The sequence below is a fragment of the Selaginella moellendorffii genome, unplaced genomic scaffold (genome assembly GCF_000143415.4).
Source record: "Selaginella moellendorffii unplaced genomic scaffold, v1.0 SELMOscaffold_63, whole genome shotgun sequence".
Lineage (NCBI taxonomy): Eukaryota > Viridiplantae > Streptophyta > Lycopodiopsida > Selaginellales > Selaginellaceae > Selaginella > Selaginella moellendorffii.
The window spans coordinates 623,489-646,825 of NW_003314324.1; the positions used below are offsets into that span (position 1 = coordinate 623,489).

Consider the following 23,337-nt stretch of genomic DNA (forward strand, 5'->3'; position numbering starts at 1 on the left):
TTGATGGGCTTCCAACTTTTGTTTGATTGCAGTGGCCACTTGTCAATCTTTTCTATAGTCTAGCCTAAAAGGCAATTTATGAGGATTAATGAAATAGACTTCACAACTTAGCATAGCAAGAAGAAGCTGCATATACATCCAGTGAATGTGGTCCCGTGGCAACGAGAGTAAAAGGAATTAGAAATTAGAGAGAGCACGAGATCAAACCGACCTGGAAACGAAAGAAAAATTAAACACTACGAACTCGCCGAAGGCTCAACCGTCAAGAGTTAACTGACACGTCACCATGTCGGCCGGCGCCAGCGTTACGCCCGTGAGCTCGATGGCAACCCCTGACTGGACCACGTCACGGTTTCGTGCTTCAAGGGTCGCCACGGTTGGCCCAGTGGAAACAAAATATGGCAAATAAAAAAAGAAAAAACTTTTTTTGGCTTCTCTAGGGTTAGGGTTTTCGGGAGAAAAATCCTGAGGGACAACTGCTTCGGCGAGGCGCCATGTCGCACACTCCGGGAGCGGTCATCAATGATCCCAGCGTGCCGCCAGATTTATGGACGGAGCAAATGCTCCGCGCTTGGAAGGTACATTGCGATTCTCTCGCCGATAGATCCATTCAATCCCAATCACTTCCTCGCAGCATGCCATCGATGCTGCCAAGCATTCCCCCAGGGACAAGAAATTCGTCAATCTGGATGATCTCCTGGAAGTCACGGGTATGTCTCGTCTTTTTTTGCGTTTTTCGTTTTGGCGGGAACGCGATTTTAAATTTCCTGCGTTTTTCTTCGCAGATCATACTGTCAGGCTTTCAAGTCCCAGATCTCTCCAGGCATGTCTCCATCTTGGAATTGATCCCAGCGAGGTGGTGTACAGGTATGGCGAGAAATCCAGCTATTTCTTTTCTTTCTGCTAGCTTCTTCTTATCTTTGCCCTTTGGAAACTTTCAAGGCCAATGGACACTTTCGCCGAGAGGGGAATGCGCCGAGAGTTCCAGCAGATAAAATACGACCACCATGAAACTCAAAGAAGAGGTGAGGTACAGACCCCTCCAATCTCGCATATCAAGTAATGGTTTGTGAATCGCCTAGCGACCTGAATGCAGAGAAGCTGCAAAGATTGAAAGAGGAAAGAGAACGCTTGATACGAAAGTCCGACGAGGACAAGTCGCGAGCTTCTGCTGCATCCGAGAAAAGGCGCAAGGGCGGAGGGGATAGAGACCTTATGGACAGGGTAAAAACTCCAAGTCTTGTTTGCTCGGGGAATCGACTTACGTGTAGCGATCACAGCCCAGTCGGCAGTACTCACTCTTTACTACTATCGCGATCGTCACTCGTTTTGTTTAAGGTTAATTGAACAAGCTCTGTCCTAGTACTTTGCAGGATAGAAAAAGAATTGAAGCACTCCGTCGAAGGCAGCAGCGAGAGATGGAGCAAATGGCCAAGTACGAAGCTCAAAGACAGGTCTGTGATTTCCAGTGATTTGTTGCATCTTACTGTTTCCGTAAACAGCAAATGGCCGATGAGAACCAAGCACGGGTTGAGGCGGAAAGGAGGACTGCGGAAAGAAAGGTATTTGAAAATCAAAAGCAGTAGCATCACACGATAATTTTCGTAACTTTCTTCTGGACAGAAAGCTGAAAAGTTGAAAAAGGACAAGGAGTGGCAAGAGGAGCTACGGAAGAAAGAGCTTGAGAAGGTCAAGGAGGTATGAAAAACTCGATAGTTATCTCCTTACACACAGACATACTTATTCTTTCTTTGGCGCAGGAAGAAGCGTTGGAAAAGAGGAGCAGGCAGATGGCTGCGGAGAGATATGCTCGTGAACAGCAGCAAATGCAGATAGAAGCTGAACGTCAGGTGCGTAGACTGCGTTTTCGATGCATGGGTTCCTAACGCTTGTTTAATCTCCAGAAACAACTACAACGTGAAGCAGTGCGGAAAGAGCAAGAGAGACAGCAAAAACAGGAGGAATTCCGACGGCAGCTTGAAAGGATACAGGAAGCTCAGCAGGAGGTCTGTACCATTTTTCTGCATGTAGTTGTGTGTAACTTTTGCTCTTTTGCAGGTATTGAGGAAGAGACAGGAGGACATGGTGAGGAAAGATCAGGAAAGGCAGCGGGTGATGGAGCAACAAAATAAGGAAAGGCAAGCAGCAAATGCAGAGGCTCGCCGGCTGGCCGAGGAACGCCACCAGCAAGTCGTCGAAAACTTCGCTCATCAACTTGCCAAGCGACAGTCGGACTATGAGCACAAGCAGGAAGTGAGTACTGCTACTGGGCTGGATCGTCAGATGGCTGAATTATTGCTCGATTTTACTGATAGCACCACTGCCGATGTTTGTGCTAACGTCTTTGCCACTTCCAGGAACTGAGGATAAAGCTCAAGATGCAAGAGGAGAGGCACAGGCAACTAGAGGCCGAGAAGAGGCGAAAGGAAGAAATGAAGGAACAGCAGCGACAGGAAGTTATCAGAGAAGCCCAGAACGAGCGTGAACGGAGAGTTCAGGTACGGGACATGTTTTTTACTTCTTTCACTCCGAAGAAACTTTTCTGTTTGCCCGCACAGGAACTCCTAGCCAAGGCTCATGAAGCTGATATGATATTACAAAACTTCATCATGCAAAAGAAACTGGCCAATGCGCGTAGAGCCGTCGAGCATCAAATCGAGTTTGAGGACAAGACAACGAGAGTTGAAAACATCAAACGTGTCAAGGTCTCTCTTTTCTCTTCTTTTCAAATCCTTGGGCCCTTCTCTCAACACTGATGTTCTTGTTTGGATCCAAAAACAGGCTCTCCAGAGGATGCAAATCCTCCAGAAAATCGAGGCGGAGACCGATAGAGTGCGACGGCTGCTAGAGTCGAGACAGCATGCTCAGGAACGCCACAGAGCAGCAAATGTTAATCTTTCAATCCACCGCCAGTCCATGAACCAGCAGCTCGAGCGGCTTTCGGTAAAATCCATCGTCCAAAGCTCTCCTTTTCTCGTTTAGACAGAACCACGCAAGCGCTAACGATGTTTACGTTTCGTCCCAGGTGAGCAAGAAGTGGAGGGAGTCCTTGAGCGAGGAGGGCCGAGCCGAGCTCGAGAAAGTGGGGAAAAGTGGCCTCCCGTCCATAGGTGAGTGATAAGCAGCGTTATTTTCTTCTCGGAAGCTTGAAACTTTGGAGGGAGAGAGGCCTTCGATCGAATTGGTGGGATGGGATTTTTAAGCGCAGCATAGATTCACGCGATGGCAAGCGACGAACAAAACTAACGGGCAAGAACACTGAAAAAAAAAATTGTACATTTACGTCATAGAACTACTGCGAGTTTTGTCAAGGGGAAGTCCCTCTACCATACAATGGCTTCTATTCAAAATCAAGCATATGCGTATATTACCTGGGGCATAATCTTGCCGTACGTGAACTGTCAGTTCGCCTCGATCATGGTCGCGAAGTAGGATCTGGGCGATGGGCGCTCCAGCATCATGTTTTTAAATTCCAGGAAATCGACCAGCCCATCGCCGTTGGAATCCACCCCCCGGATCATGTTCTTGCAAGCGGCAATGCTGCGCGCGCCCTGGATGAATCCCAGGCGGGAGAGCACGCGGTGGAGTTCCTCGGCGGTGATGAATCCATCGCCATTCTGGTCGAACACCCGGAACGCATCCCTCAGATTCTCCTCCTCGTCCTCCTCGCCGCGGGGATTCGCCAGAGAGGAAAAGGAAGAAGAAGAAGAAGAGTCGGAGGATTCCGCGCCATCGCCACCGTCGCCACCGCCGCCGCCGACGCCTCCACCGCCGTCGATGCGCCCGCCTTCCACGCTCGTAATGTACAGGGCCTGGAACTCCTCGAAATCCACGCATCCATCGCCGTTGAGATCGACGGTGAGCATGAGGAGCTCCAGGTCGGAATCGCTCATCCCGTGGCCCAGCTTCGCCATGAGCTTGCCCACCTCTTCCTTGCTGATGAGCCCATCGCCATTCTCGTCAATCGCCTGGAAGACGCGCAAGAACTCGTCGCGCAGGCACTCCTCCTCGGACTGCTCGCTCGATCCCCGCGGGCTGAGAACCGGCGATTGGGAGGCGCTGGAGCTGCCGCTGGGCGACACGATCGACTGGAAGTGCCAGTTGAAATCGATCAGTGGGAGCAGCATGGGATTCTCGTCGGGCGCTGGGATCTGGAGCTCGAGAGTGGGCTTCCTCGATCGCGATGCCATTTGCGATGAGTTCTAGAGGTGGGATTGCTCGCTCTAGAGGGCTCCAGATCGATAATCTAATAGAGGGAAGAGAGGAAGAGAGGAGAATATTTACGCACAAGAGCCACTCTTGTATATAAATGCCAACGGTTATTTAAGAAACCCTGATTAGGTTTTCACGTAAAATTATAAAAGGAGAGGTGGAGTTGGACAAACGAAGAAAGGTGGCGGAAATTTCAGGCGGTCCCATTATATCATGGCAGACGTGGCAGCAAAAAATCAATGCGTGGCATTTGCTAGCATGTCATAGTGATGCAGATTGCCCGCATTTTTTTGCTTGTAAGTCGTTTTGGACACATACTCCAAATAAAATGGGAATTTATATTAAGATTTCAATTAAACACATAATAGATGAGCTCTCCATTCCAGCCCAACACCAATGTGCACGTCTGCCAGGAATAGACAAAGTATACGACCTTACGGTTGGGTACGATTACAAAAGACAAGGGTATAAGTACGAAAAAGTAAATTTTTTCCCTTGCCAGACCGTACCTAACGGGCATTCATTACGAAATACCCTGGAAGAGTCTTGGGAGAATGACAAGTTGGCTACCCCAAACCCAGAGGTTGTGATCATCCAAAGGAGCTGTCCTCTTGATTAGCTTGAATTTTCTCGTGGAGTCTCTTGGGATTTCGAAAAGCCGTGGAGTGTCTAGGGTCAGCCGTCCCTATTCCGCTGACAACCGTTTACCTGTATTTTAGTTCGCAGACAAACGCTGCTACCCTGCCAAAGTTTTCCGGATCTATCCTCCACGAAATTGTGACCAATCTCAAGTTCTTACTACGTTTTAAAGAAAGTCACGTAAGGGCCAGAGCTAGAAACCTGTTGACCATCGATGACTGTTTAGCAAGCCTTGAACAGGATCACCGCTAGCATTACAAGCCCCGAGAAGGATCGTCCACGCAAAACTATCAGCCTTGTAAGGCATACTCTCAACAAGCTCCGCTGCTAGGGATCCAGAGTGACTATAGGTGCCAAGAACAATGCTAAAAGTCACCTGATCCGGATCAAATCCCTCCAGGATCATACAAGGCAGCAACATGGTCTCATGTCCAAGTTACCATGTCATGTATGTTCCGTTCCTTCGCAACGGCGTGACCCTTGTTCTGCCCGTACACCTGGATCAAGTAAGTCCAAGCTACCACGTCGCGATTTGGCATGGGGTCAAACACCCACTTTGCCTCGTCATAGTAACCATTCTGCGCATATACCTGTACCATGGTAGTCCAAGCGACCCTGTCTCGCCTTGTCATTCTGTGGAAGAGTCTAATATGCTTGGATCATAATGGTCATTTGCCCAGTTTTCTGGGCATATGCTGCTATCATGACATTCCACGTCAAGGTTTTCCACCCGCGCCACGTCAAACGAGTGTCGTGATTTCTCTATAATGCCGTTTTGTGCATAGCTAGTAGTCGACGTTACAAAGCTACTTTGTGGTATGTTTTTGAAAAGAAGTTCATCGTCTTCAATATGCCCTGATTGGGCATATGCAGTTATTATACCCTTTCAAACACTAGCCTGGCTATCTCTAAGCAAACATTCTCTGAATACGCTTTCACCATAGTTGTCCCCGCTGGACCATTCCAAAGATACGCTTCATATCCGAAAGATGCCCATTCAGCCAAGGGCAGCCAACTCCGCGTAAGAGACGAGGGCTTGATCTTAAAGTGAGAACTATCGCTCACTGTCTCCACTCCAAGAAACTTGGGAAAAAGATGAAACAATTAACAGAACGATTGCGTCGCCTGAGAGATTCGAACTCTCGCGGGGAAACCCCATGTACTTAGCAGGCACACGCCTTAACCACTCGGCCAAAGCGACACTACGTTGTTCAAATTGTCAACATATAATTTTTTCTTGGCCATACCTTGTGAGTTGTAAATTAATGCAAGGAAGAACCATTGAACTTGGAACTAAAAGATAACCTCCAGGCCACCAATTGTTTCTGACGTTGCCAGCAATCGAACACAAAGGCCAAGAAATGGCGACTGCAATGACAGAAAAAGTTATGAGTACCTCAAGAATGGTAAGAACAAAAGAGTGAGATTCCAACTCCCGCGCGTTCCATTGGTAATGTGAGAAGAAACAGCACACCATAGAAACCCCATAAAAACTACTAACCATTTTCCAAGGTGCACAGCCATCGACGAACAAAGTCCAAAACAATGGCTGACACCGACAGCAATTAAGAACTCGTATCCCTGTAGATAAGATCAGTACAAAGAAGTACCTACGAAACAACAAGCGACTTTACCTCGTCACTGATCCGTGGTTTTAGTCGCAATGTCTAGAACAAGTATGTCTTTCCTTGTTGTTTTGACAGTTTCACTGCTCGCCCACCACACCACCGCAGCGTCCTGCAACAGTGAAGATGAAAAGGCATTGCTGGCTTTCAAGGACGCCGACCAAGATCGAAGCAAGCTACTTACCACTTGGAGCCCGCAATCCAGTTGCTGCGAGTGGTCTGGTATCAAATGCGATGGAGCTAGCGGCCGGGTGAGCGAGCTCAAGCTGGAGTCCCTGGGATTAACAGGTACGCTGTCTCCGGAGCTGGGAAGCCTCTCCCACCTCCGTACGCTCAACGTCCACGGCAATAGCATGGACGGTCCGATACCTTCCACCTTTGGTAAGCTACTTCGGCTGGAGGTTCTCGACTTGGGCACCAACTTCTTCTCCGGAGCACTGCCAGCGTCGCTTGCTCAGCTCGCATCCACGCTGCAAACGCTGGATCTGTCAGGTTACAGATTCGAAGGACCGTTTCCATCGGTTATTGGAAAACTTACCAGCTTGAGGAAGCTCATCCTGGAAAGAGCTGATGCGTCTGCCGGCAGCATTCCTTCGTTCCTCGCCAGCCTCGAGAATCTCACCATCTTAAATCTCCAAGGAAGCTGGTTCACGGGCTCCATTCCTTCGTCCTTGAGTAAACTCAAAAATCTTCAAACGCTCGATCTCTCGGACGGCCTCCGGCTCACAGGGTCCATACCGGCGTTTCTCGGCGGCCTTCAAAACCTGGAGTATCTCGACTTGAGTGGTACCAAGTTTTCTGGTTCCATTCCTCCATCTCTCGGCAACCTCCCCAAGCTGCGTTTCCTGGACATCTCCAACACGCTCGTCAGCAGCAGTATACCTGTTGAGATTGGCAAGCTTACCAGCTTGGAAACTCTGAGAATCTCCGGCACCAAAGCCGCTGGACGAATCCCCGACACGCTTGGGAACCTGAAGAAGCTCAAAGTGTTGGAGCTGTCTCAAAATGCAGGTATGCGTGGTCCCATCCCCAGCTCCTTCGGCCAGCTCTCTTCCCTGGAAGAGCTTTCGGTCTCCAGCACTGGGCTTACGGGACAAATACCGAGCTCTCTCGGCCAACTTAGCAGACTTGTCAAGCTCGACGTTACGTCCAACTCATTGAGCGGCAGCATTCCCGAATCTTTGGGACTTCTGTCCAGTCTTGAAGTCTTTTGGGCCTCCGAAAACCTGCTGTCCGGGCGAGTTCCAGAGGGATTTGCTCGAGGCCTCAAAAATCTCACAGTCCTCCAGCTTTCGATGAACAACCTCACTGGACTCCCCACCAACATGGCCAAGCTCGTCAATTTGAACGCTGTCTACTTAGACAACAACGATATCAGAAGCTTTGACGCCATCTCTGGACTGGCAACACTCCCGGAGCTCTCAACCATCTCTCTCAGTCGCTGCAAACTCCAAGGACCGATACCTTCCTGGTTTGCAAACCTCAACCTCAAGCAACAGCCCCTAGGATCTTCGTGTCTCATCGACCTCTCCTTCAACTCCATCACCGGAACTATACCCGCTGCTCTCGGACGGAACTCCAACCTCACAAATCTCTTCCTCCAATCCAACAAACTCCAAGGAAAACTCCCAGACAGCTTTGGAAAAACTCTCCCCAGGCTGACTTACTCGGACTTTAGCTCCAACTTTCTCACGGGAGTACCGGCGGACCTGTCCAACTTGGGAAAAGGAGTGCTCTACTCGCTTGGATTGGAGCACAACAATCTCAGCTTCCAGGCTCTCGAGGGACTGACCACACTCTCCCAAGTCTCCTTCCTCACTCTCGACCATTCCCACCTCACAGGAGCCATCCCAAGCTGGTTCTCCAAGATCCGGATGATCCAAGACGACTCCGACAGCGTCGCAGTACTGAGGCTGAGCTCCAACATCATCACTGGAAGAATTCCACCGGAGCTCGGCCAGCTGACCCAAGTCACGGGGCTCTACCTGGACGACAACGCGATCGCGGGCGAGATCCCGCGCAGCCTCGCCAACCTCACGAGCCTGCAGAGGATGAATCTCGCCCAGAATCGCTTGACAGGCAAGATTCCAGTGGAATTCCTGGCGCTCAAGCGCCTGCGCTACTTGAACGTCTCCCACAACCAGCTCACTGGCGCCATACCTGATGGAGCGCCGCTGAGCACCATGGATCCGGAGAACTTCGCCGGCAATCCGGGGCTCTGCGGCAAGCCCCTGTCTCCATGCCCCACGAAACCCTAGCTAGAGCTCTAAATGCGTAGAATATCCTCAAATTTGAAATTTTACGGCAGAAAAAAGAATATTTCTTCCGTGAGGATGGAGATCCAGTCTACATCACACATTCTTGAATGGCTACTTTCTTTAATCAAAGCTGGAGATGCCGACCATCACCTTTACCATGGAAAAGAAAGAAGAGAGAAAGATCGAGCCTAGAAGAACAGTGAGTGGATGCGTTCAATCCATTCCTTCCAATCCATCCATCTCTTGGATCGATCGCCAGAGGCTCTGGAAGAATCTAAAGCCAATTTCGATCGAGCGAAAGAAAGAAACCCAGGATCGCTAGAAAATCTCCATCTCCGCCTGGGCGATTCAATTTCTTCCACGCCCCGGCGAGGAGAAATCGAGATCCTCGGCCATCGCCAACACCGAGATTGGCAGCCGCCGCGGCGACTCAAGTAGGTGAGTGATCGCCATTAAAGTTCCTCTCGCAATTAAAACCTCCATCCAAGAACAAGAAAACCAAGAAAAAGAAGAATCATGGACGATCATCATCCCTGCCATTCCCTCGATCGCCAGCAATCCAGGCAAGATCACGCACTTGGGTCGTAGCTAGAGTGGCTAGATTCCCCGCCCGGGGCCGAAAGATCGATCCAGGAGCGCCAAAATGCGCGAGGTTTCTCGCTGGCTGGCAGTGAATGCCGCGATCATGTGGCTCTACATTGGAACTGGGAAGCTGTCGGATACGCTATCTGTGGTGAGAGCGCAGGCATCGCCCATCTGGGCGCCGTCGGGATTGATGGTAGCGCTGGTTTTGATCGTGGGCTACAACATTTGGGCGGGATTGCTGCTGGGAACGCTGGGGATCAATGTCTGGTACTTCCATGGGCGGCGGCCGCGAGCTTACTTGCCGGCGTCTTGCGGCTGCGCGATCTTCTCCACGCTCGAGGCCATGACTTGTGGATGGCTGCTCAATCATCCGCCCCAGATCAACAATAGCAAGATGTGCTTCCAAGTCCAGGTAGAGCGCGTTTGCTTGCTTCCTTCGTCGTTCTCCCTGGTAAACTTCGCGCTGAATCATCCATGGCTTTCTTTGTTTGGTTTTTTCCTTGTTCTTGGATTTTTTTCCACCGCCGTAAGTTTGGATAGATCTTTTCGTCGTTAGATTCTTTCTTGTTCTACCTTTCGATAGATGGTGTTTCTCGATCGTGGGCTTTCAGCTTGGATTCATCCATGAGTTTAGATTTCTTTCTCTTTCATTCGCGGAGCTCTTCTCTCCCGTTTTTTTTTTTTTCTTACTTCTGTGAATCGATAAATCCTCTTCATTGATGATTTTTTCCTTCTCAAGTTCGTGCTTTCTTCTTCTGGGACTTGATTTGACGTATGCATGCGCAAAAAAAACTCATCTTTTTTCCTTCCAGGAAGCGAGGAAAGGTGCACGGACCGTAGACACTCTTCACGACGCTCTTTGGTTCTTCAGCGTGGCCCCGTTCGTCAGCTTCGTTTTTGGAACCGGCAACGCGCTCTCTTTGTCCGTGTTTGGATTGGCCGAGTGGAGCGAGTTTCTGGAAATCTGGCCAACTTGGGTGTTGGGCGATCTCTCCGCGATCCTGTGTTACACTCCCTGCGTCCTCCACCTCTGGAACCTCTTCGTTCCAGGGACGTCGCCGATCCACTGGGGACGCAGCAGAAGCTATGCCTCGCAATTCTGGAAAATGTATGGGAGCAAGCGATTCCAGGAGAGCCACCAACACTCCATCCAAATTCCCGACGAGGGTGGTGATCGAGAAACCAAAGCAGCCGAGAGGCGTGGAGTCACTGGGAAGCTCTTGGATTTGCTGAGAATCAAAGACAAGCTAGTCGACGATGGAAACATCACCACCGCCACCACCTCCGCAAACGATGCGAGGATATCATCTGTGACGAGCGAAATGGAGAGCGCTCCACCGGAGAGTTACTTGCGACTTCGATCGTTATCGACGACGTCCAAGCCTCAGCCACTCCCATCGCTCATCCTCTCGAGAGCTCCCGACGCTCGCTCCATCCGGAAGTGCATCGTCCGGACAGGAGAGTGCATCGCCTTGTTCGTCTTGCTCATCGTTTTGTCGCTCGTCATCTTCTTCAACTTTGGCGTTGGCGATTTGAGCTTCGTCCAGAGGCTGTCATACTTGGTTTTCCCGGTGGTGATCTGGGCCTCGTTTCGATTCAATCGCATTGGGCTTCCTCTGGCCGTGCTGGTCGTGGCAGTGATCGCGAGCGCTGGCACTGCCAAGCATCGAGGACCTCTTTATCGTAAGAACAACAACCATTCTTTGCTCCAGGTGTAGTGAAAACAGGTTTTCTCTTCTTTCCAAGTTCTGCTTCCTTTGATGATCCTTTGTTCTTACTCTGGTTCTTTCAGGTGCAAATGTTCGTTTGCGTATTGGCAATAGTAGCTATTACTCTTGCTGCGATAGTTCACGATCGCAAGCAAATGGAAGGAGAACTTAACGAGATGAATTCCACTCTCGAGCTACAGGTAGTAGCAAGCTTGTCTAGTCGATGTCTTATGACTTCTCCGCAGGTTCAAGCACGAACTAACGAGCTGGAGCTCGCAAACAAAGAGCTCCAAGAATCACAAGCCGCGGCAGAAGAAGCAAGCCGCGCGAAGTCGGAGTTTCTGGCCAACATGAGTCACGAAATCAGGTAGAACATTTCAAGTTTCTCGTTCTTCCTACCCGACTTTAGTTCGTCAACTCAAGCTTTTGAATCGCAGGACACCGATTCATGCGATAATTGGAATGGCCTCGTTGGCTTTGGACACGAATCTCACGGAAGAACAACGTGAACATCTGGACACGGTCGCACAGTCGGCCGACTCGCTCCTCCACATTGTCAACACCATTCTCGACCTTGCCAAGATCGAGGCTGGCCGTTTGGAGCTAGAACACGTCCCCTTTAACGTCTGTGACTTGCTCAGCTCCACCATGAAAATGCTTCAAGTAAGAGCATGGATCCTCTTATCATCTCGGCATAGTTTTCTAGCTTTCGAGTGAAAGATAATTTCTTGAGTTTTCTTCCAGGTCAGTGCCAGGCAAAAGGACTTGGATATGTCGTGGGAGGTCTCGGCTGAAGTTCCACAGCAACTTATCGGTGACGCTGGGCGGCTCCAGCAGTGTATCTTAAATCTTGGTGAGTATCTTCTCTAGTTTTCCTAGTTTTGCATTGCTCTTCTTTAGCTCTATTTTCCATCAAAAGCTCTTCAAAGGTTTTGGTATTTCCATCGAATTCTTGGCTCGGTTGTTCTTCGTGATGCTGATCTCTCTCGTGTTTTTTGTTTGCTTGCTCGTTTTATATTCAAGTTCAACCTTTGATTTGGATGTTGTCTTGATGCCAACTTCTACTTTCTTGCAGTGGGAAACGCCATCAAGTTCACGCAGCGAGGCTCCGTTTTTCTGTCCGCGAAACTCTACACCGAGGACGACTTCCTGAGGGCCACTTCCTCCACCTCGCAAGCGCTCGAGTACGTCAAAGCCTTGGAGAGACGACGCTCCAGCCACAGCACGCTAGCCTCCCCTCGAGCATTCCTTCACTCGGACGGAAGCAACAGCCTCAAGCTCGTGAGTCCCAGGAATCATGTCTCGAATGATCCGCAGCGAAGGGAAGAAGAGGCTGTGTGTGTTTTGTTCTCCGTCAAAGACACCGGCATTGGTATCAGCCAGGAGAAACAGAAGGAAGTTTTCAAAGCTTTCTCTCAGGCCGATACTTCCATCACCCGGCTGTATGGAGGAACTGGTCTGGGACTCAGCATTGTCGAAAGGTATGTAGTCTCGAATGGTTTTCTTTCTCAATGTTTCCAAGTTTGTTCTTCCAGATTGGTGGCGATGATGGGAGGCCGGATCTGGCTCGAGAGCGAAGCCGGCAAAGGCAGCACATTTTACTTCGCTGCTTGCTTCGATCGAGTAGTGGCAACACAAGAATCAAATCGAGGAGCAGTAAAGAAGAGCCTGGAAATCGAGGAGGTAGAGTCCATCCAATACCAGGACAGGATACAATCCGCCGAAGAAGCATCGTGTCACTCCAATGGGCTCAGGACACACGAAGAAACTCCAAACTCCGGCTACTCCCTGCCGCGCGGTGCTAACCAACGTCACTCGGCTGCACCTTGCGGCACTTCAGCGGAGGCGCGCAGTGTGTCCGGAGTAACTCAACTTGGTCCGGTGGCACCGCCGGAGGACCTTGGCATACTGCGCGGCATGAGAGTCCTGCTCGCCGAGGACAACGTTATAAACCAAAAGGTGGCGTGCCAGCAGCTACGCAAGTTTGGCACCACGGTGGAAGTGGTGGGCGATGGCGAGCAGTGCTTGAGCGCGCTGGAGAGAGACCGTGATCGCTACGATCTCATCCTCATGGACGTCCAGGTGAGTTTTTTCTTCCCTTTAGTTCTTCCAGATCTGAGTTTCTTGTTCGTCCAGATGCCAGTTTTGGATGGCTTAGAGGCTACGAGGAGCATCCGAGCCCAAGAGAAACTAGCCGGGTATCGGTCCAAGCCGATAATCGGGCTCACGGCTCACGCGATCCAGGGGTACGAGGACAAGTGTATCGAGGCGGGAATGGATGCATACGCTTGCAAACCATTCCGGGCCAAGCAACTTGTCGATGTAATCCAAAGAGTAATGAGCCACTGTTCTTCCTAGAATCTTGGAGAGCCAACTTTCTGAGAGAAGCTTTCCATTTGTCGATAGAGGAGAGACTTGGATTCTTGGAGAGCTAGACATAGAAGTTGTTCTTCCGAGAGCTTAAAGGTTGCTTACCTGAATACTGCTCGCAAAAGGGAACACTAGGCGCGCATCCCTGTGGCTCGTTCCCAGATCCAAAGGATCGATCGATCGATTGGTCCAGCGGCCAGACAACCGTAGTGCTTCCTTCACGGGGCGATCGAGAGCTCCAGTGCTTTTGCTCTACTACAGGAAGCTCATGAGAAAGCAAGGGTGAGACAAGAAGGGAACGAGTGAGGTGGTCAATATTCTAGAACTTCGAGCTCCACCACGTAGGCCAGATTCTTTTGGAGGGGAGAAACCGAGATCGAGAAGCATAGGGGGATGGCCCGAGCAGAGTTTTGTGTTGCCTCCCTTCGCAAGTGACCACCTAGAATTCGCGCGAAAAAAAACTTTCAAAAACTTTGAGGCTGTATAATCGGAATGGCGACTGCTCCCGCCAGGATCTCGTGCTGCTCACGATTATCGGAAACTTGGAGAGGAGTTGGAAGATGGTCTCTTGGAGAACTGCGATCACTCCCTTCGCCACGCTGGATTGCCCTTTCCCAGAGTGGGAATCTAAACCAATTGCAGGAACTGTTTCCGGAGATGCCGTGGCGCAGCATTGCGTTCTAAAACTTTCTAACGCAAATATATAACATTCATGGCATGACAATTGGGTTGATGCTTCTTTCGAAAGATCTCAGAGAAAAGTTTTCTTTCGTGAAACGCCATGGTATGTGCATATGGCCATCATAGGTATCTTGTTTAAATCTTTGATGACAACGACTCAATATTGACAAGCTTCAATAGTGATGTCTTTTCTTTACTCACCTTGAGTACCGCAGCTCCAGCCACATTGCCAAAAAAAAATACACGTCTTCCCATCTGTCCAGTCCACATATCTGGACAGAACACCGGCCCCAACTACGAGAGCCGTCTTGAATCTCCCTCCTGGAGATGCATACATTAGTGTACATGAAAACATTGCCGAGTTTTAATAAGAAAACCACCTCTCATGACTCTATAAGATTAACCATAAAGTTGCTATAATGTCAAAGGCAACTGAGCTATGGCATCCCAATTGATTTGCCACATATAACCCCGAAAACATAGAAGTGCTCGTGAAACAATTCTTTATTGTAAACATGCATAACTTAATGATGTCATTGTCTCTACCGTGATGTTAGATTCCAGACTTGTTTGAGAGTATATGGCGCGAGTGAATGCTAATTCTGTCCTAGATCCATTTGTCAGCGGTCTCCAACTTGGGGGGCTGAAATTGGCAAAATCTGTATTATAGATGACTTGCTGCGCCGAGCCAGTTCCATGCAAACTCAAGAATTCGTGAGCAAAGATTTGTAAGTGTAACAAATGGAATGTCATCAATGACAGCAACAACAACAACAATCTTGCATTTGTCTTTGTCGCTAAAGGAGTGTAGAAATCTTCCACTGGAGAGATTTGCATGCTTGGCTGTGCCAGAGATACATCTTCTGTGAAAAGTTGACGAGATTGAGTGGTGATTATAAGTTTTGTCCTGCAAAGTTTAGACGCTTGGTGTTGAGGTGGAATGCTGCTATTGGAGATACCAAAGCTAATATATTCGAGAGTTCGAGAAGCAGAAGCAATTGCTAGAATGGAGACAAGTCCAGTCATTGATCAGGTGAAGTTGATGCTCTTGAAGTTCCCAAAGCTGAGCAAGATGTAAGGTGGTAAAACCGCGGGAGGAAACTGAGAGCGAAGCGGCGAAGAGGACATGATGGAGTACTTGGAGGAGCGTGTGATGTTCAAGGAGTGAACATCATAGCCGATGGCTGGTTGGCCTTGCTCTACACGATGGATTTGACGAGGAGGGAAGCATCTGCTTTTTTGTCCAAGAATTTTTAACGTTTGACCACAAATCGTTGTGCAATGGCCGCGATGCTCACACCCAGCTTTCTCGTCCCAGATGCTGCGAGAAGCCATGATCGAGGCCTTCACCGGATCCACGCACCAAACGAACATACTCATCACTGAAATCATCAAAAGCTTGGTGTTTGTGTTTTATTTTTAAAACGCTCCGAATCTGAAAACGAAGGGATTCTTCGCATGGGAGCAATGGAACGGGAAAAGAGCCCACCAATCGATTCCTGGGCAGGAGGAGTTCTATGCTTCTCGTTCCTCATCAGCCGAGCTTGTGCAACAATCACGGTCTTTCTACTCGAAGCAGGCTATGGAGATCACAGAATGGAGTTGGACAAACAGAGGCTTGTTGCTGTCATCGCAGGAGACTAGCATTCCACCGGAATGTTCATTGCAACAAGAAGTGTGAGGTCCATCAACTTGAAATTGAGCTCGGAAAGGTGGCTAGAACTGCGAGGAAATCGAGAGCTAAGTTTTTGCAGGGAGAGGACACGATGGACTACTTGGAGGAGCGTAGGGATCTCTACAGGAATCGAGGAGATATCGAAGGTGTGTTTTGCTATAAATCAAGCTAAACAGGCTAGCGTTTGACCACAAATCATCGTGCGATGGCCGCGATGCACACACCCGTCCCAGGTGTGCTGCGAGAAGTGATCGAGTCCTTCCCCGGGTCCACGCGCCAAACAAAAAGCTTGGATGAAGCTTGGGAATGGAAGGGAGTGTATAGAAGTGGGTTTCTAAACGCTCAGAATGAAATCTTGTTCCTTCTTCCAGTAGGTAGAGAAATTGGGAGTGTTATTATCAGAATTTACAAGCTGCTGATTTGGCCGCTTCGGCCTGCCTAGCATGCGAACAACGCCAGCCACAAGAAAGAGTGGCGGGAGATAATTCAAGATCATGGACAAGCTTTTTGTCCCGCTGCTGTTGGAACTGTTTTCCTCCTCGTTTCTCTCAATGGAAGATTTGCGGTTCTCAAACGAGACCACAACCTTTTTCCTACCTCTCATGCCCATCACCAGGTTGGCGATGCCATTGCCATGGCCAGCAGTATGGACATATTGAGTTTTGTTAAAAGGATCCCAAAGCAATATAGCCTCTCGTGGAACGCAGTCGTGTCTGCATATTGGTATCTTTCTTGAATCTTTAGGGATGGTAGATGCTATGACAAACAACTCCAGGTAGACAACTCAAAGGAGAATGCAAAGCCCACATGGATAGAAAACCAAAAGGCCATAGCCAACTACATTGCAAAATTTCCAACGAGCTTTTTGGAAATTTAGTGGCAGGATCCTGCTTGCGGCTCAATCGTAAGTTCCCTCCCGGCCATGCATCAATTCTCCTTGTCCTCCTTTCGTGGGGAAGATTTGCGGAGGATCCTCTTCCCATTCCGGATTACAACGCTTCTCATAATGCTGCTGGCGGAGCTGGCATTTGCGGCAACGGGGCCGGCATTGTTGAACAGATTAACCATGTCTGAACAAAGCAAACCGACACAAACACGCATTAGTCCCAGGAGCCCCAGATGGAAAGCATAGAATGAGCATTGCTTACCTGAATACTACTCGCAAAAGGGACCACTAGGGTGAGAAAGCAAGGGTGAGGGAACGAGTGAGGGCTGGGCTTATATTGCCACGAGATGGTAGCGGCCAACTAACGATCCAGCCACTGTGATCGATCAAGAGCAGCAAATCCGGATCCTGCCACCATTTTCCAAAAGGCTCTTGGAAATTTTGCGCTATCTTTTCTTGGTTTGCTATTGTGGGCATCTCGTTCAACAAGATACCTATGATGATACAGGAGCTCGACCAAAAATTTTGCCAAAATTTCCGTTGCCGGGAATTGAACCCGGATCTCTCGGGTGAGAGCCGAGTATCCTGACCGACTAGACTACAACGGAGTACATTACTTTTCGCGAGCCGGACGGTTTAGGGTTTTAGGTGGTGTTAGAATTTGCGCGAAAAAAAAGCTTTCAAATTTAAGCGTATTAGGGCTCTTCCAATTTGGCGCGTTTGTACCGCGCGGTTACTGCTCGGTCGGTGTGTGCCGCGCGACCCGGCTTGTGCCGCGCAGTACATTTGATTAGTCAATGAGTCGATAGATGAGATCGATCGAGCTAGAAAGAATGTATTTACACGATCTATAGATCTCTAATGAGCAGCGATCATGGGCTTACACATCATTCTCTTGAACTCGAGGAAATCGACCAGGCCATCGCCGTTGGAATCCACCATCCGGATCATCCTGGAGCAACTGGGGCGGCCGCCATGCTCCTCCACGAATCCTAGCCTGGCGAGAACCGTGTGGAGCTCCTCCGCCGTGATGAATCCATCGTTGTCGCGGTCGAAGACCCTGAAAGCCTCCATCAGATCTTCTTCCTCTTGATCTTCGCCCTCGCAATCCGGCGCTTCCTCTCCTTCCAAAATATCCCTGCGACCGTGGAAGATGGAGCAAAACTCCCCGAAATCCACGAATCCGTCGCCGTCCTCGTCGATCGCCTCGAGTGTGGCGGCCACGTCGCGATCCGAGAGGCTGCGATCCAGCCGCAGCATCATCTGTGCGATGTCGCCCTTGCAAATCAGACCGTCGCGGTTGCAATCGAATTCCTGGAAGACATTCCAAAGCTCTAGCTCTTCTTTCCTTCCACGCAAATTTAGGGCTCTTGGGCAGCTTGGCGATGGAGATGGAGTGAGGAGGGGCTGGCAGTGCCATCCATAGTCCATGAGATGGGGCAAGTGGAGCGAGCACGGCGCGATGGAATCCCTCGCCCTCATTCTTGCTTTCTTCGCGATTCCTTGTGGGATTGTCGGCGCATCCATGCGAGTAGCAGCTCCTCCTTTGCTTGGCGATCGATGCATACTTATCGATGCCGCCAACGCGGTAAGAATCGAGAAGTAGTGTCACGCATTTCTACGATTGCCGGCGACAGGAAGCTGCCAAGAACCCTAGCTTTGGAAAGCGTGGATTTCGGGTGGAAGATTCAAGCACGACTTCGCCAGAGTCGTGACATCACTCTCACAGGTCAGTGCTACTATAGTCTAGTTCCTTCATTCTTGGATTACTATCTAGGTCCACTTATCCATGTCTTTCGTCACAGCATTAGATGCCACGACAATCGAGGGAGTTTTATATCTGGGACTGCTCCAGCGATTAGCGTAAGATCACTCGGGAGTAAGTCCATGGCTCTCCATTGTTTAAGATCATCTCATAGTTTATACTAACAGCTCACTCTCTCTCGCTCTCTCTTTTCTTCCCAGAGTAACTTTGAGTAACTTTTGCTCCAGCGATGGCTGTAGTGGTCAGACAAAGGCCAATCGCCAGGTACTTACAAGATTCCTTTGCAAGAGAGTGACTCTCTCGCACTCTTTCTCTCTCCCTCGTTTCTCACTTGGTTCCTTCCATTCCCACGAAGCAGTGCACGAATCATCGGTCCGGAAGAAAAGGATGCTCTCGAGAAAGCCACGAGGGAGAAAAATCTTAGCGGCCGCTTTGGTACTCGTGTTGATCCTCTGCCTTCACGCTGGCTACTCCAATTTCTTGAGCTTATCATACTTTCTCAGGCCCGTCTGGGACACACCACCGAAGCCATTCGACTTCATCACTCACTACTTCTCTCACAACCTCTCCCGCTCGGATCTGTGCGAATTACACAACTGGGAAGTGAGAGAGACCCCTCGCCGTGTCTTTGACGCCATCATCTTTAGCAACGAGCTCGACCTGCTGGAGATCCGGTGGAGAGAATTGTATCCTTTCGTGACCAAGTTCGTGCTCCTGGAAGCAAATGGTACTTTCACTGGTCTGGCCAAGCCGCTCTTCTTCGCGAAAAACAGCTACAGGTTCTTGTTTGCGGCCTCGAAGCTGTTCTACCGGGAGATCTGGACGAGGCCTTTACTGGAGAATGAGAGTCCTTTCGCGACGGAGGTGTTCCAGCGACAGCAAATGGATCGAGCGCTGGTGGCTGCGGGGATTGAAGAAGGAGACATCGTTATCATGTCAGATGCTGATGAGATCCCGAGTTGGCACACGCTGGAGCTGCTAAGGTAGAGTTTTGTTTTAGTGTCTTTTTCACTTGTCTGTCTTGGTCGTAGTGTTCTTCGTTGGCACAGTCGTGCTTTGGCTGTGTTGGGCTAGGTGATGTCTGTGAGTTTCCAAACTTTCGAGAATAGTTTATAGTTTGGCTGTCGGTTTTTGTGATGCGTGAGTTTGATCAGTGCTAGTTTCCTTGTGCAGATGGTGCGATGGATTTCCTTCTCCCATGCACCTCCAAATGAGAAACTATCTCTACTCGTTCGAGTTCCTGGTGGACGACAAAGCTTGGAGGCCGTGCGTGCATTTGTATCAGCCGGGCGCCACCAAGTATGGACACTTCCGAAGGTCAGATTTCATACTCGCAGACGCAGGGTGGCACTGCAGCTTCTGTTTCAGACACGTCAGTGAGATCCTGTTCAAGATCAGAGCCTACAGCCACGCAGACCGGCTGAAAGCCTCGCGCCTCGGCTCGGTGGACGCCGAGAGAAGAATCCAGGACGCGGTTTGTAAAGGCAGGGACCTGTTTGGCCTCCTTCCGGAGGAGTACACGTTCAAAGAGCTGGTAGCCAAGATGGGAAACGCCGCAAGATCTCACGCAGCAGTCCATTTGCCGCTGTGGTTGCTGCGAAACGCTCACAAGTTTAAGTTTTTACTTCCAGGACACTGCCTCCGCGAGTATGATCCTTGAAGAACACTGGTGGTAAGCTTTCGTTTTTAAAAGCAAAGTTTTTGGTAACATTCTTTTTCCCTCGTCCACAGCACAGCCTTCGGCCACCCCGCAGATAGAAAAGCTCGACTCGCAAACGATAGCACAGAGTCTACTCCAAGGGGTCGCCTCCGGACTTTGGATCCACACGCAAGGTAGTCCTCCTTGCGCTGCTGCTACTCTCGGTCGTGGACGACGACGCTGGAGACGCTGGCGCTGGAGCCATGTAAGCCGTACTAAAGTTCTTCCGCGACCTCCCTTCAAACGTTGGAGCTCCTCTGTCCACCACCTGCTTGGTGTCCTCGGCAAAGGTCGTCCCTCTCGCCTTGAAAACTCTGATCCTCGGCCTTCCTCCTCCAGCCGCGTTCTTGCGATCCTCCTCGGCCTTTCTAGCCACTGCGTCCTCCTTCTCCTTTCTCGCTCTTTCCTCATCGTCCAGCCTCTTCTTCTCGCCTTCCCTGCGTTTCATCTCCTCTTCTTCCTGGATTCTCCTCTTGCGAGCTTCTTCTTCCTCGGCCTCTCTGCGTTTTCTCTCCCGTTCTTCCTCCTGGAGTTTCCTTCTGCGCGCTTCCTCCTCCCTGTGCTTTCGTTCCTCCTCCTCCTGCTTCCTCCTGAGCTCTTCCTCGGCCTCCTTCCTCTTGCCCTCTTCCTCTTCCATTCTTCTCTTTATCTCCTCCTCTTCCTCTTCCATTCTTCTCTTCATCTCCTCCTCTTGAGCTCGCTTCTTCTTCACTTCCTCTTCCTCCCTCAGCCTTCTCTCTTCCTCTTCCTTGATACGTAGACCCTCGGCCGCTTTCCTTCGCGCCTCGTCTTCGTTAAGCTTCTTTCCCTCGTCATTGCTTGCCACACTTTGTTTTTGCTCGGCCAGTTCTTGCTCACGCTGTTTTAGCCGTCTTTTCTGTTCGGCCAGTGCCTCTTCGAGTCGTTTTGCTTCTGCTTCGGCCGCGGCCTTCCTTCTCCTTGCTTCTTCATCGTCCCCGGCTCCAGTTATTCCACCTTTCTTCCTGGCTTCTCCTTCTTCAGCTAACAGTCTCTTCCTCCTTGCTTCTTCTTCTTCTTCGGCTAACAGTCTCTTCCTTCTTGCTTCTTCCTCTTCCGTTAACAGTCTCTTCCTCTTTGCTTCTTCTTCGGCTAACAGTCTCTTCCTCGCTTCTTCTTCTTCCGTCAACAGTTTCTTCCTCTTTGCTTCTTCTTCTTCGGCTAACAGTCTCTTCCTCCTTGCTTCTTCTTCAGCTAACAATCTTTTCCTCCTTGCTTCTTCGTCTTCGTCAGCCAAAAATCTTTTCCTCCTTGCTTCTTTCTCAGCAGCTGCTAATGCTTTTCTCTTTGCCTCTTCTTCAGTCTCTCCACCTGCGTCTTTATCTTCTCTAACACCACCTCCTTCTCCAGCCAAATCACTTTTCTTCTTTCTGTCTTCATAATTTTTCTGAGTTTCGCCACCTTTCTTCTTTGCGTCGTTTCCAGCTGCAGCTCTGCTCTTTGCCTGTGCTTCAGCTGCCGCTTTCTTTCTTGCCTCCTCTTTCCTCCGTTGCTCTTCCTCTTGCTTCCTCTGCATCTCTTCCTCTTGTTTCCTGCGCAACGCTTCGGCTGCCTTGCGCTCTGTATCTTCTTCTGCCTCTGCCAAAAAAAATGAAAAAGGTAAAGCATACGTGACGGTGTTAAAACAAAAGCTACCTCTGGGAGACGCTTCGTTTGCCGCTGACTTCCCTCTAGTTTCGTCACCACCGGGCTTCGTCTGTGCATTCAAGACGGATGAATGAGTGACGGGAGCTTTTACGGCCTTGTCCTTAGACCACCTGGTCCCTGCTTGGGGATCCCGACTGTCGACGTATGATCCGTGTGGTAGCCATTTCTAGGACTCTTGTTTGGTCCTTGACTTGAGTGTTTCACTATACCTTCTTGGCAGATTTGTCCGGAGTGACAGGAGCCTTTTTGGCTGCCGGTGGAGGTGATGCTGGAGCTGCTGGAGCGGCAGCAACCTTCTTTCCTGCTTGAGGAGGCGATGGTGGAGCTGCGGGAGAAGCAGCAGCCTTCTTTCCAGCTGCTGGCGGTGGAGGCGACGGTGGAGCTGCTGGAGAAGCAGCAGTCTTCTTTCCAGCTGCTGGCGGTGGAGGCGATGGTGGAGCTGCAGGAGCAGTCGCAGCCTTCCTTGCTGCTGGTGGAGGAGGAGTTGGCGGGCTTTTGGAAGTGTTGAGTAGCTCGAACTTGGCCTTGGCTGCCTCGGCCTCACGTAGCTCTTTGGAGAGCTTCCTGATCTCGTTCTCCAGTTTGCTAGCTTTCCTGACCCACTTTTCCTTCTCGGCTGTTTCGGTGTCTAGCTGCTCGGTTAGCTTTGCTGCCTTGTCTTCCAGCTCCCTCCGTCTCTTCTCGTCCGCCTTGTTGGAATTGCTCGTTTCCAGTGCCTTTTGCTTGAACGCAGCAGTTTCTTGCTTCGTTTTCTCTAGATTCTTGTGAATCGCCTGTAGCAAAGCCAAGCTTGTGAAAATTGTCTTGCAAAAGAAGAAGCTTACTGTTAGACAGCTCTCGAGACGCTTGTTTGCAATCTCCAATAGTACTGCTTTGTCCTTCACAAGCGCGAGTTCTCTGTTCTCACAACTCAGCTTGTTCTGCCCCGCTTTCAAGCGCTTCATGTATTTCAGCAGCCTGATAATTTCATCGGCAAACACATTTCTTTCAACCTCCAGTTCCTGGCATTCTAGAAACACATTAGAAAATCCCTGGCAAACAAAGTGCTGCTATGCTCTTACTCTGGAGCGCGTTAGGCGAACATCTCTCCTTAGTGTGAAAAGCTCATCGCGTTGTTCTTCACAAACCATGTGAAGATCTTCTAGTCTAGTTTTCAATCCTGCATTTCTCTCTGGTTTAACATTTGAAATGGAAAAGATAAGAGCTATACCATAAACTTTGCTACGTAACCTCTCAGGGCCGCCAGTTCTGCGAGCATCAGTTCTTTGCAGCTCCAAATCCTCAAGATCTTTTTCAAGTTTCCTACAGACAAAAACAAGCAGCACTTTCTATAGAACAAAGCTAGCAAATACGAGAAGAAGATACTGACCTGTTCTCGTTCGCTACCGTCGAGGCTTGAATCCTCTGAGCAGCAATCTTGCGATTCTGGTGCTGGAGCTCGGTTTTCAACGTGATCACCTCCTCCAGCAGCGATTCCTTGTCGCGAGCAGCAATGATAAGCCGCTTTGGAAGCTGGAACTCGAGTGGCGGACACGTCTGAGGCCGGGGTGGCTCCACTGGCGCAGTCG

General features: G+C 50.0%; 10 protein-coding genes and 2 non-coding genes across 17 annotated transcripts; 5 read left to right on the top strand and 7 right to left on the bottom strand.

Moving 5' to 3' along the window:
- The first annotated feature begins 453 nt into the window (after nucleotides 1-453).
- Nucleotides 454-1,368, top strand: LOC112351613. Of its 2 annotated transcripts, XM_024689780.1 has the most exons (6): nucleotides 454-578; nucleotides 635-710; nucleotides 786-867; nucleotides 943-1,025; nucleotides 1,097-1,224; nucleotides 1,281-1,351. In XM_024689780.1, the coding sequence occupies exons 1-6, from the start codon at nucleotides 495-497 to the stop codon at nucleotides 1,335-1,337; spliced, it is 510 nt and encodes a 169-aa protein (XP_024545548.1). In that variant the 5' UTR covers nucleotides 454-494; the 3' UTR covers nucleotides 1,338-1,351. The 2 variants fall into 2 exon arrangements, with proteins under 2 accessions (XP_024545548.1, XP_024545547.1); XM_024689779.1 differs by having other exon boundaries at nucleotides 1,097-1,368.
- Nucleotides 1,312-3,379, top strand: LOC9644650 (trichohyalin). The gene is made up of 10 exons (XM_024689777.1): nucleotides 1,312-1,454; nucleotides 1,503-1,562; nucleotides 1,624-1,698; nucleotides 1,761-1,850; nucleotides 1,905-2,006; nucleotides 2,059-2,253; nucleotides 2,358-2,498; nucleotides 2,559-2,705; nucleotides 2,782-2,943; nucleotides 3,026-3,379. The coding sequence occupies exons 1-10, from the start codon at nucleotides 1,419-1,421 to the stop codon at nucleotides 3,116-3,118; spliced, it is 1,101 nt and encodes a 366-aa protein (XP_024545545.1). The 5' UTR covers nucleotides 1,312-1,418; the 3' UTR covers nucleotides 3,119-3,379.
- On the bottom strand, nucleotides 3,260-4,332 carry LOC9644651 (calmodulin-like protein 3). Its single transcript, XM_024689778.1, has one exon. It carries the CDS (start codon nucleotides 4,188-4,190, stop codon nucleotides 3,402-3,404), a length of 789 nt encoding a protein of 262 aa, XP_024545546.1. The 5' UTR covers nucleotides 4,191-4,332; the 3' UTR covers nucleotides 3,260-3,401.
- Nucleotides 4,333-5,970: 1,638 nt separating this feature from the next.
- On the bottom strand, nucleotides 5,971-6,052 carry TRNAS-GCU. The gene has a single exon. It is a non-coding gene; the product is annotated as a tRNA-Ser (tRNA).
- Nucleotides 6,053-6,514: 462 nt separating this feature from the next.
- On the top strand, nucleotides 6,515-8,861 carry LOC9644951 (LRR receptor-like serine/threonine-protein kinase GSO2). The gene has a single exon (XM_002984549.2). It carries the CDS (start codon nucleotides 6,515-6,517, stop codon nucleotides 8,732-8,734), a length of 2,220 nt encoding a protein of 739 aa, XP_002984595.2. The 3' UTR covers nucleotides 8,735-8,861.
- A 9-nt stretch (nucleotides 8,862-8,870) lies between these two features.
- Nucleotides 8,871-13,388, top strand: LOC9644652 (signal transduction histidine-protein kinase BarA). The gene is made up of 9 exons (XM_024689776.1): nucleotides 8,871-9,731; nucleotides 10,132-11,031; nucleotides 11,112-11,228; nucleotides 11,274-11,395; nucleotides 11,466-11,691; nucleotides 11,773-11,881; nucleotides 12,104-12,509; nucleotides 12,564-13,110; nucleotides 13,165-13,388. Exons 1-9 carry the CDS (start codon nucleotides 9,378-9,380, stop codon nucleotides 13,384-13,386), a joined length of 3,003 nt encoding a protein of 1,000 aa, XP_024545544.1. The 5' UTR covers nucleotides 8,871-9,377; the 3' UTR covers nucleotides 13,387-13,388.
- A 100-nt stretch (nucleotides 13,389-13,488) lies between these two features.
- On the bottom strand, nucleotides 13,489-14,416 carry LOC112351590 (3-oxoacyl-[acyl-carrier-protein] synthase 3 B, chloroplastic-like). Its single transcript, XM_024689702.1, has 3 exons — nucleotides 14,281-14,416; nucleotides 13,928-14,043; nucleotides 13,489-13,650 (listed from the first exon to the last, which is right to left on the bottom strand). Exons 1-3 carry the CDS (start codon nucleotides 14,414-14,416, stop codon nucleotides 13,489-13,491), a joined length of 414 nt encoding a protein of 137 aa, XP_024545470.1.
- A 2,759-nt stretch (nucleotides 14,417-17,175) lies between these two features.
- TRNAE-CUC lies at nucleotides 17,176-17,248 on the bottom strand. Its single transcript has one exon. It is a non-coding gene; the product is annotated as a tRNA-Glu (tRNA).
- A 27-nt stretch (nucleotides 17,249-17,275) lies between these two features.
- Nucleotides 17,276-18,262, bottom strand: LOC9644653 (calmodulin-like protein 3). The gene has a single exon (XM_002984645.2). It carries the CDS (start codon nucleotides 18,204-18,206, stop codon nucleotides 17,499-17,501), a length of 708 nt encoding a protein of 235 aa, XP_002984691.2. The 5' UTR covers nucleotides 18,207-18,262; the 3' UTR covers nucleotides 17,276-17,498.
- Nucleotides 18,127-20,742, top strand: LOC112351603 (beta-1,4-mannosyl-glycoprotein 4-beta-N-acetylglucosaminyltransferase-like). 5 transcript variants are annotated; one of them, XM_024689759.1, is made up of 7 exons: nucleotides 18,127-18,228; nucleotides 18,278-18,369; nucleotides 18,446-18,519; nucleotides 18,606-18,669; nucleotides 18,764-19,388; nucleotides 19,579-20,077; nucleotides 20,137-20,742. In XM_024689759.1, exons 5-6 carry the CDS (start codon nucleotides 18,793-18,795, stop codon nucleotides 20,063-20,065), a joined length of 1,083 nt encoding a protein of 360 aa, XP_024545527.1. In that variant the 5' UTR covers nucleotides 18,127-18,228; nucleotides 18,278-18,369; nucleotides 18,446-18,519; nucleotides 18,606-18,669; nucleotides 18,764-18,792; the 3' UTR covers nucleotides 20,066-20,077; nucleotides 20,137-20,742. The 5 variants fall into 5 exon arrangements, with proteins under 5 accessions (XP_024545527.1, XP_024545531.1, XP_024545529.1 ...); XM_024689763.1 differs by lacking the exon at nucleotides 18,127-18,228 and having other exon boundaries at nucleotides 19,579-19,722; nucleotides 19,774-20,077; XM_024689761.1 differs by lacking the exon at nucleotides 18,127-18,228 and having other exon boundaries at nucleotides 20,142-20,742.
- LOC9644952 (trichohyalin) lies at nucleotides 20,196-21,935 on the bottom strand (the record flags this gene model as incomplete). The annotated part of the gene is made up of 1 exon (XM_024689703.1): nucleotides 20,196-21,935. A coding segment is annotated over one exon (1,740 nt), but the record flags the coding sequence as incomplete, so codon positions are not given.
- Nucleotides 21,932-23,085, bottom strand: LOC112340459 (formin-like protein 3). The gene is made up of 3 exons (XM_024689764.1): nucleotides 22,980-23,085; nucleotides 22,831-22,928; nucleotides 21,932-22,770 (listed from the first exon to the last, which is right to left on the bottom strand). The coding sequence occupies exons 2-3, from the start codon at nucleotides 22,897-22,899 to the stop codon at nucleotides 21,973-21,975; spliced, it is 867 nt and encodes a 288-aa protein (XP_024545532.1). The 5' UTR covers nucleotides 22,900-22,928; nucleotides 22,980-23,085; the 3' UTR covers nucleotides 21,932-21,972.
- Between the last annotated feature and the right edge of the window lie 252 nt (nucleotides 23,086-23,337).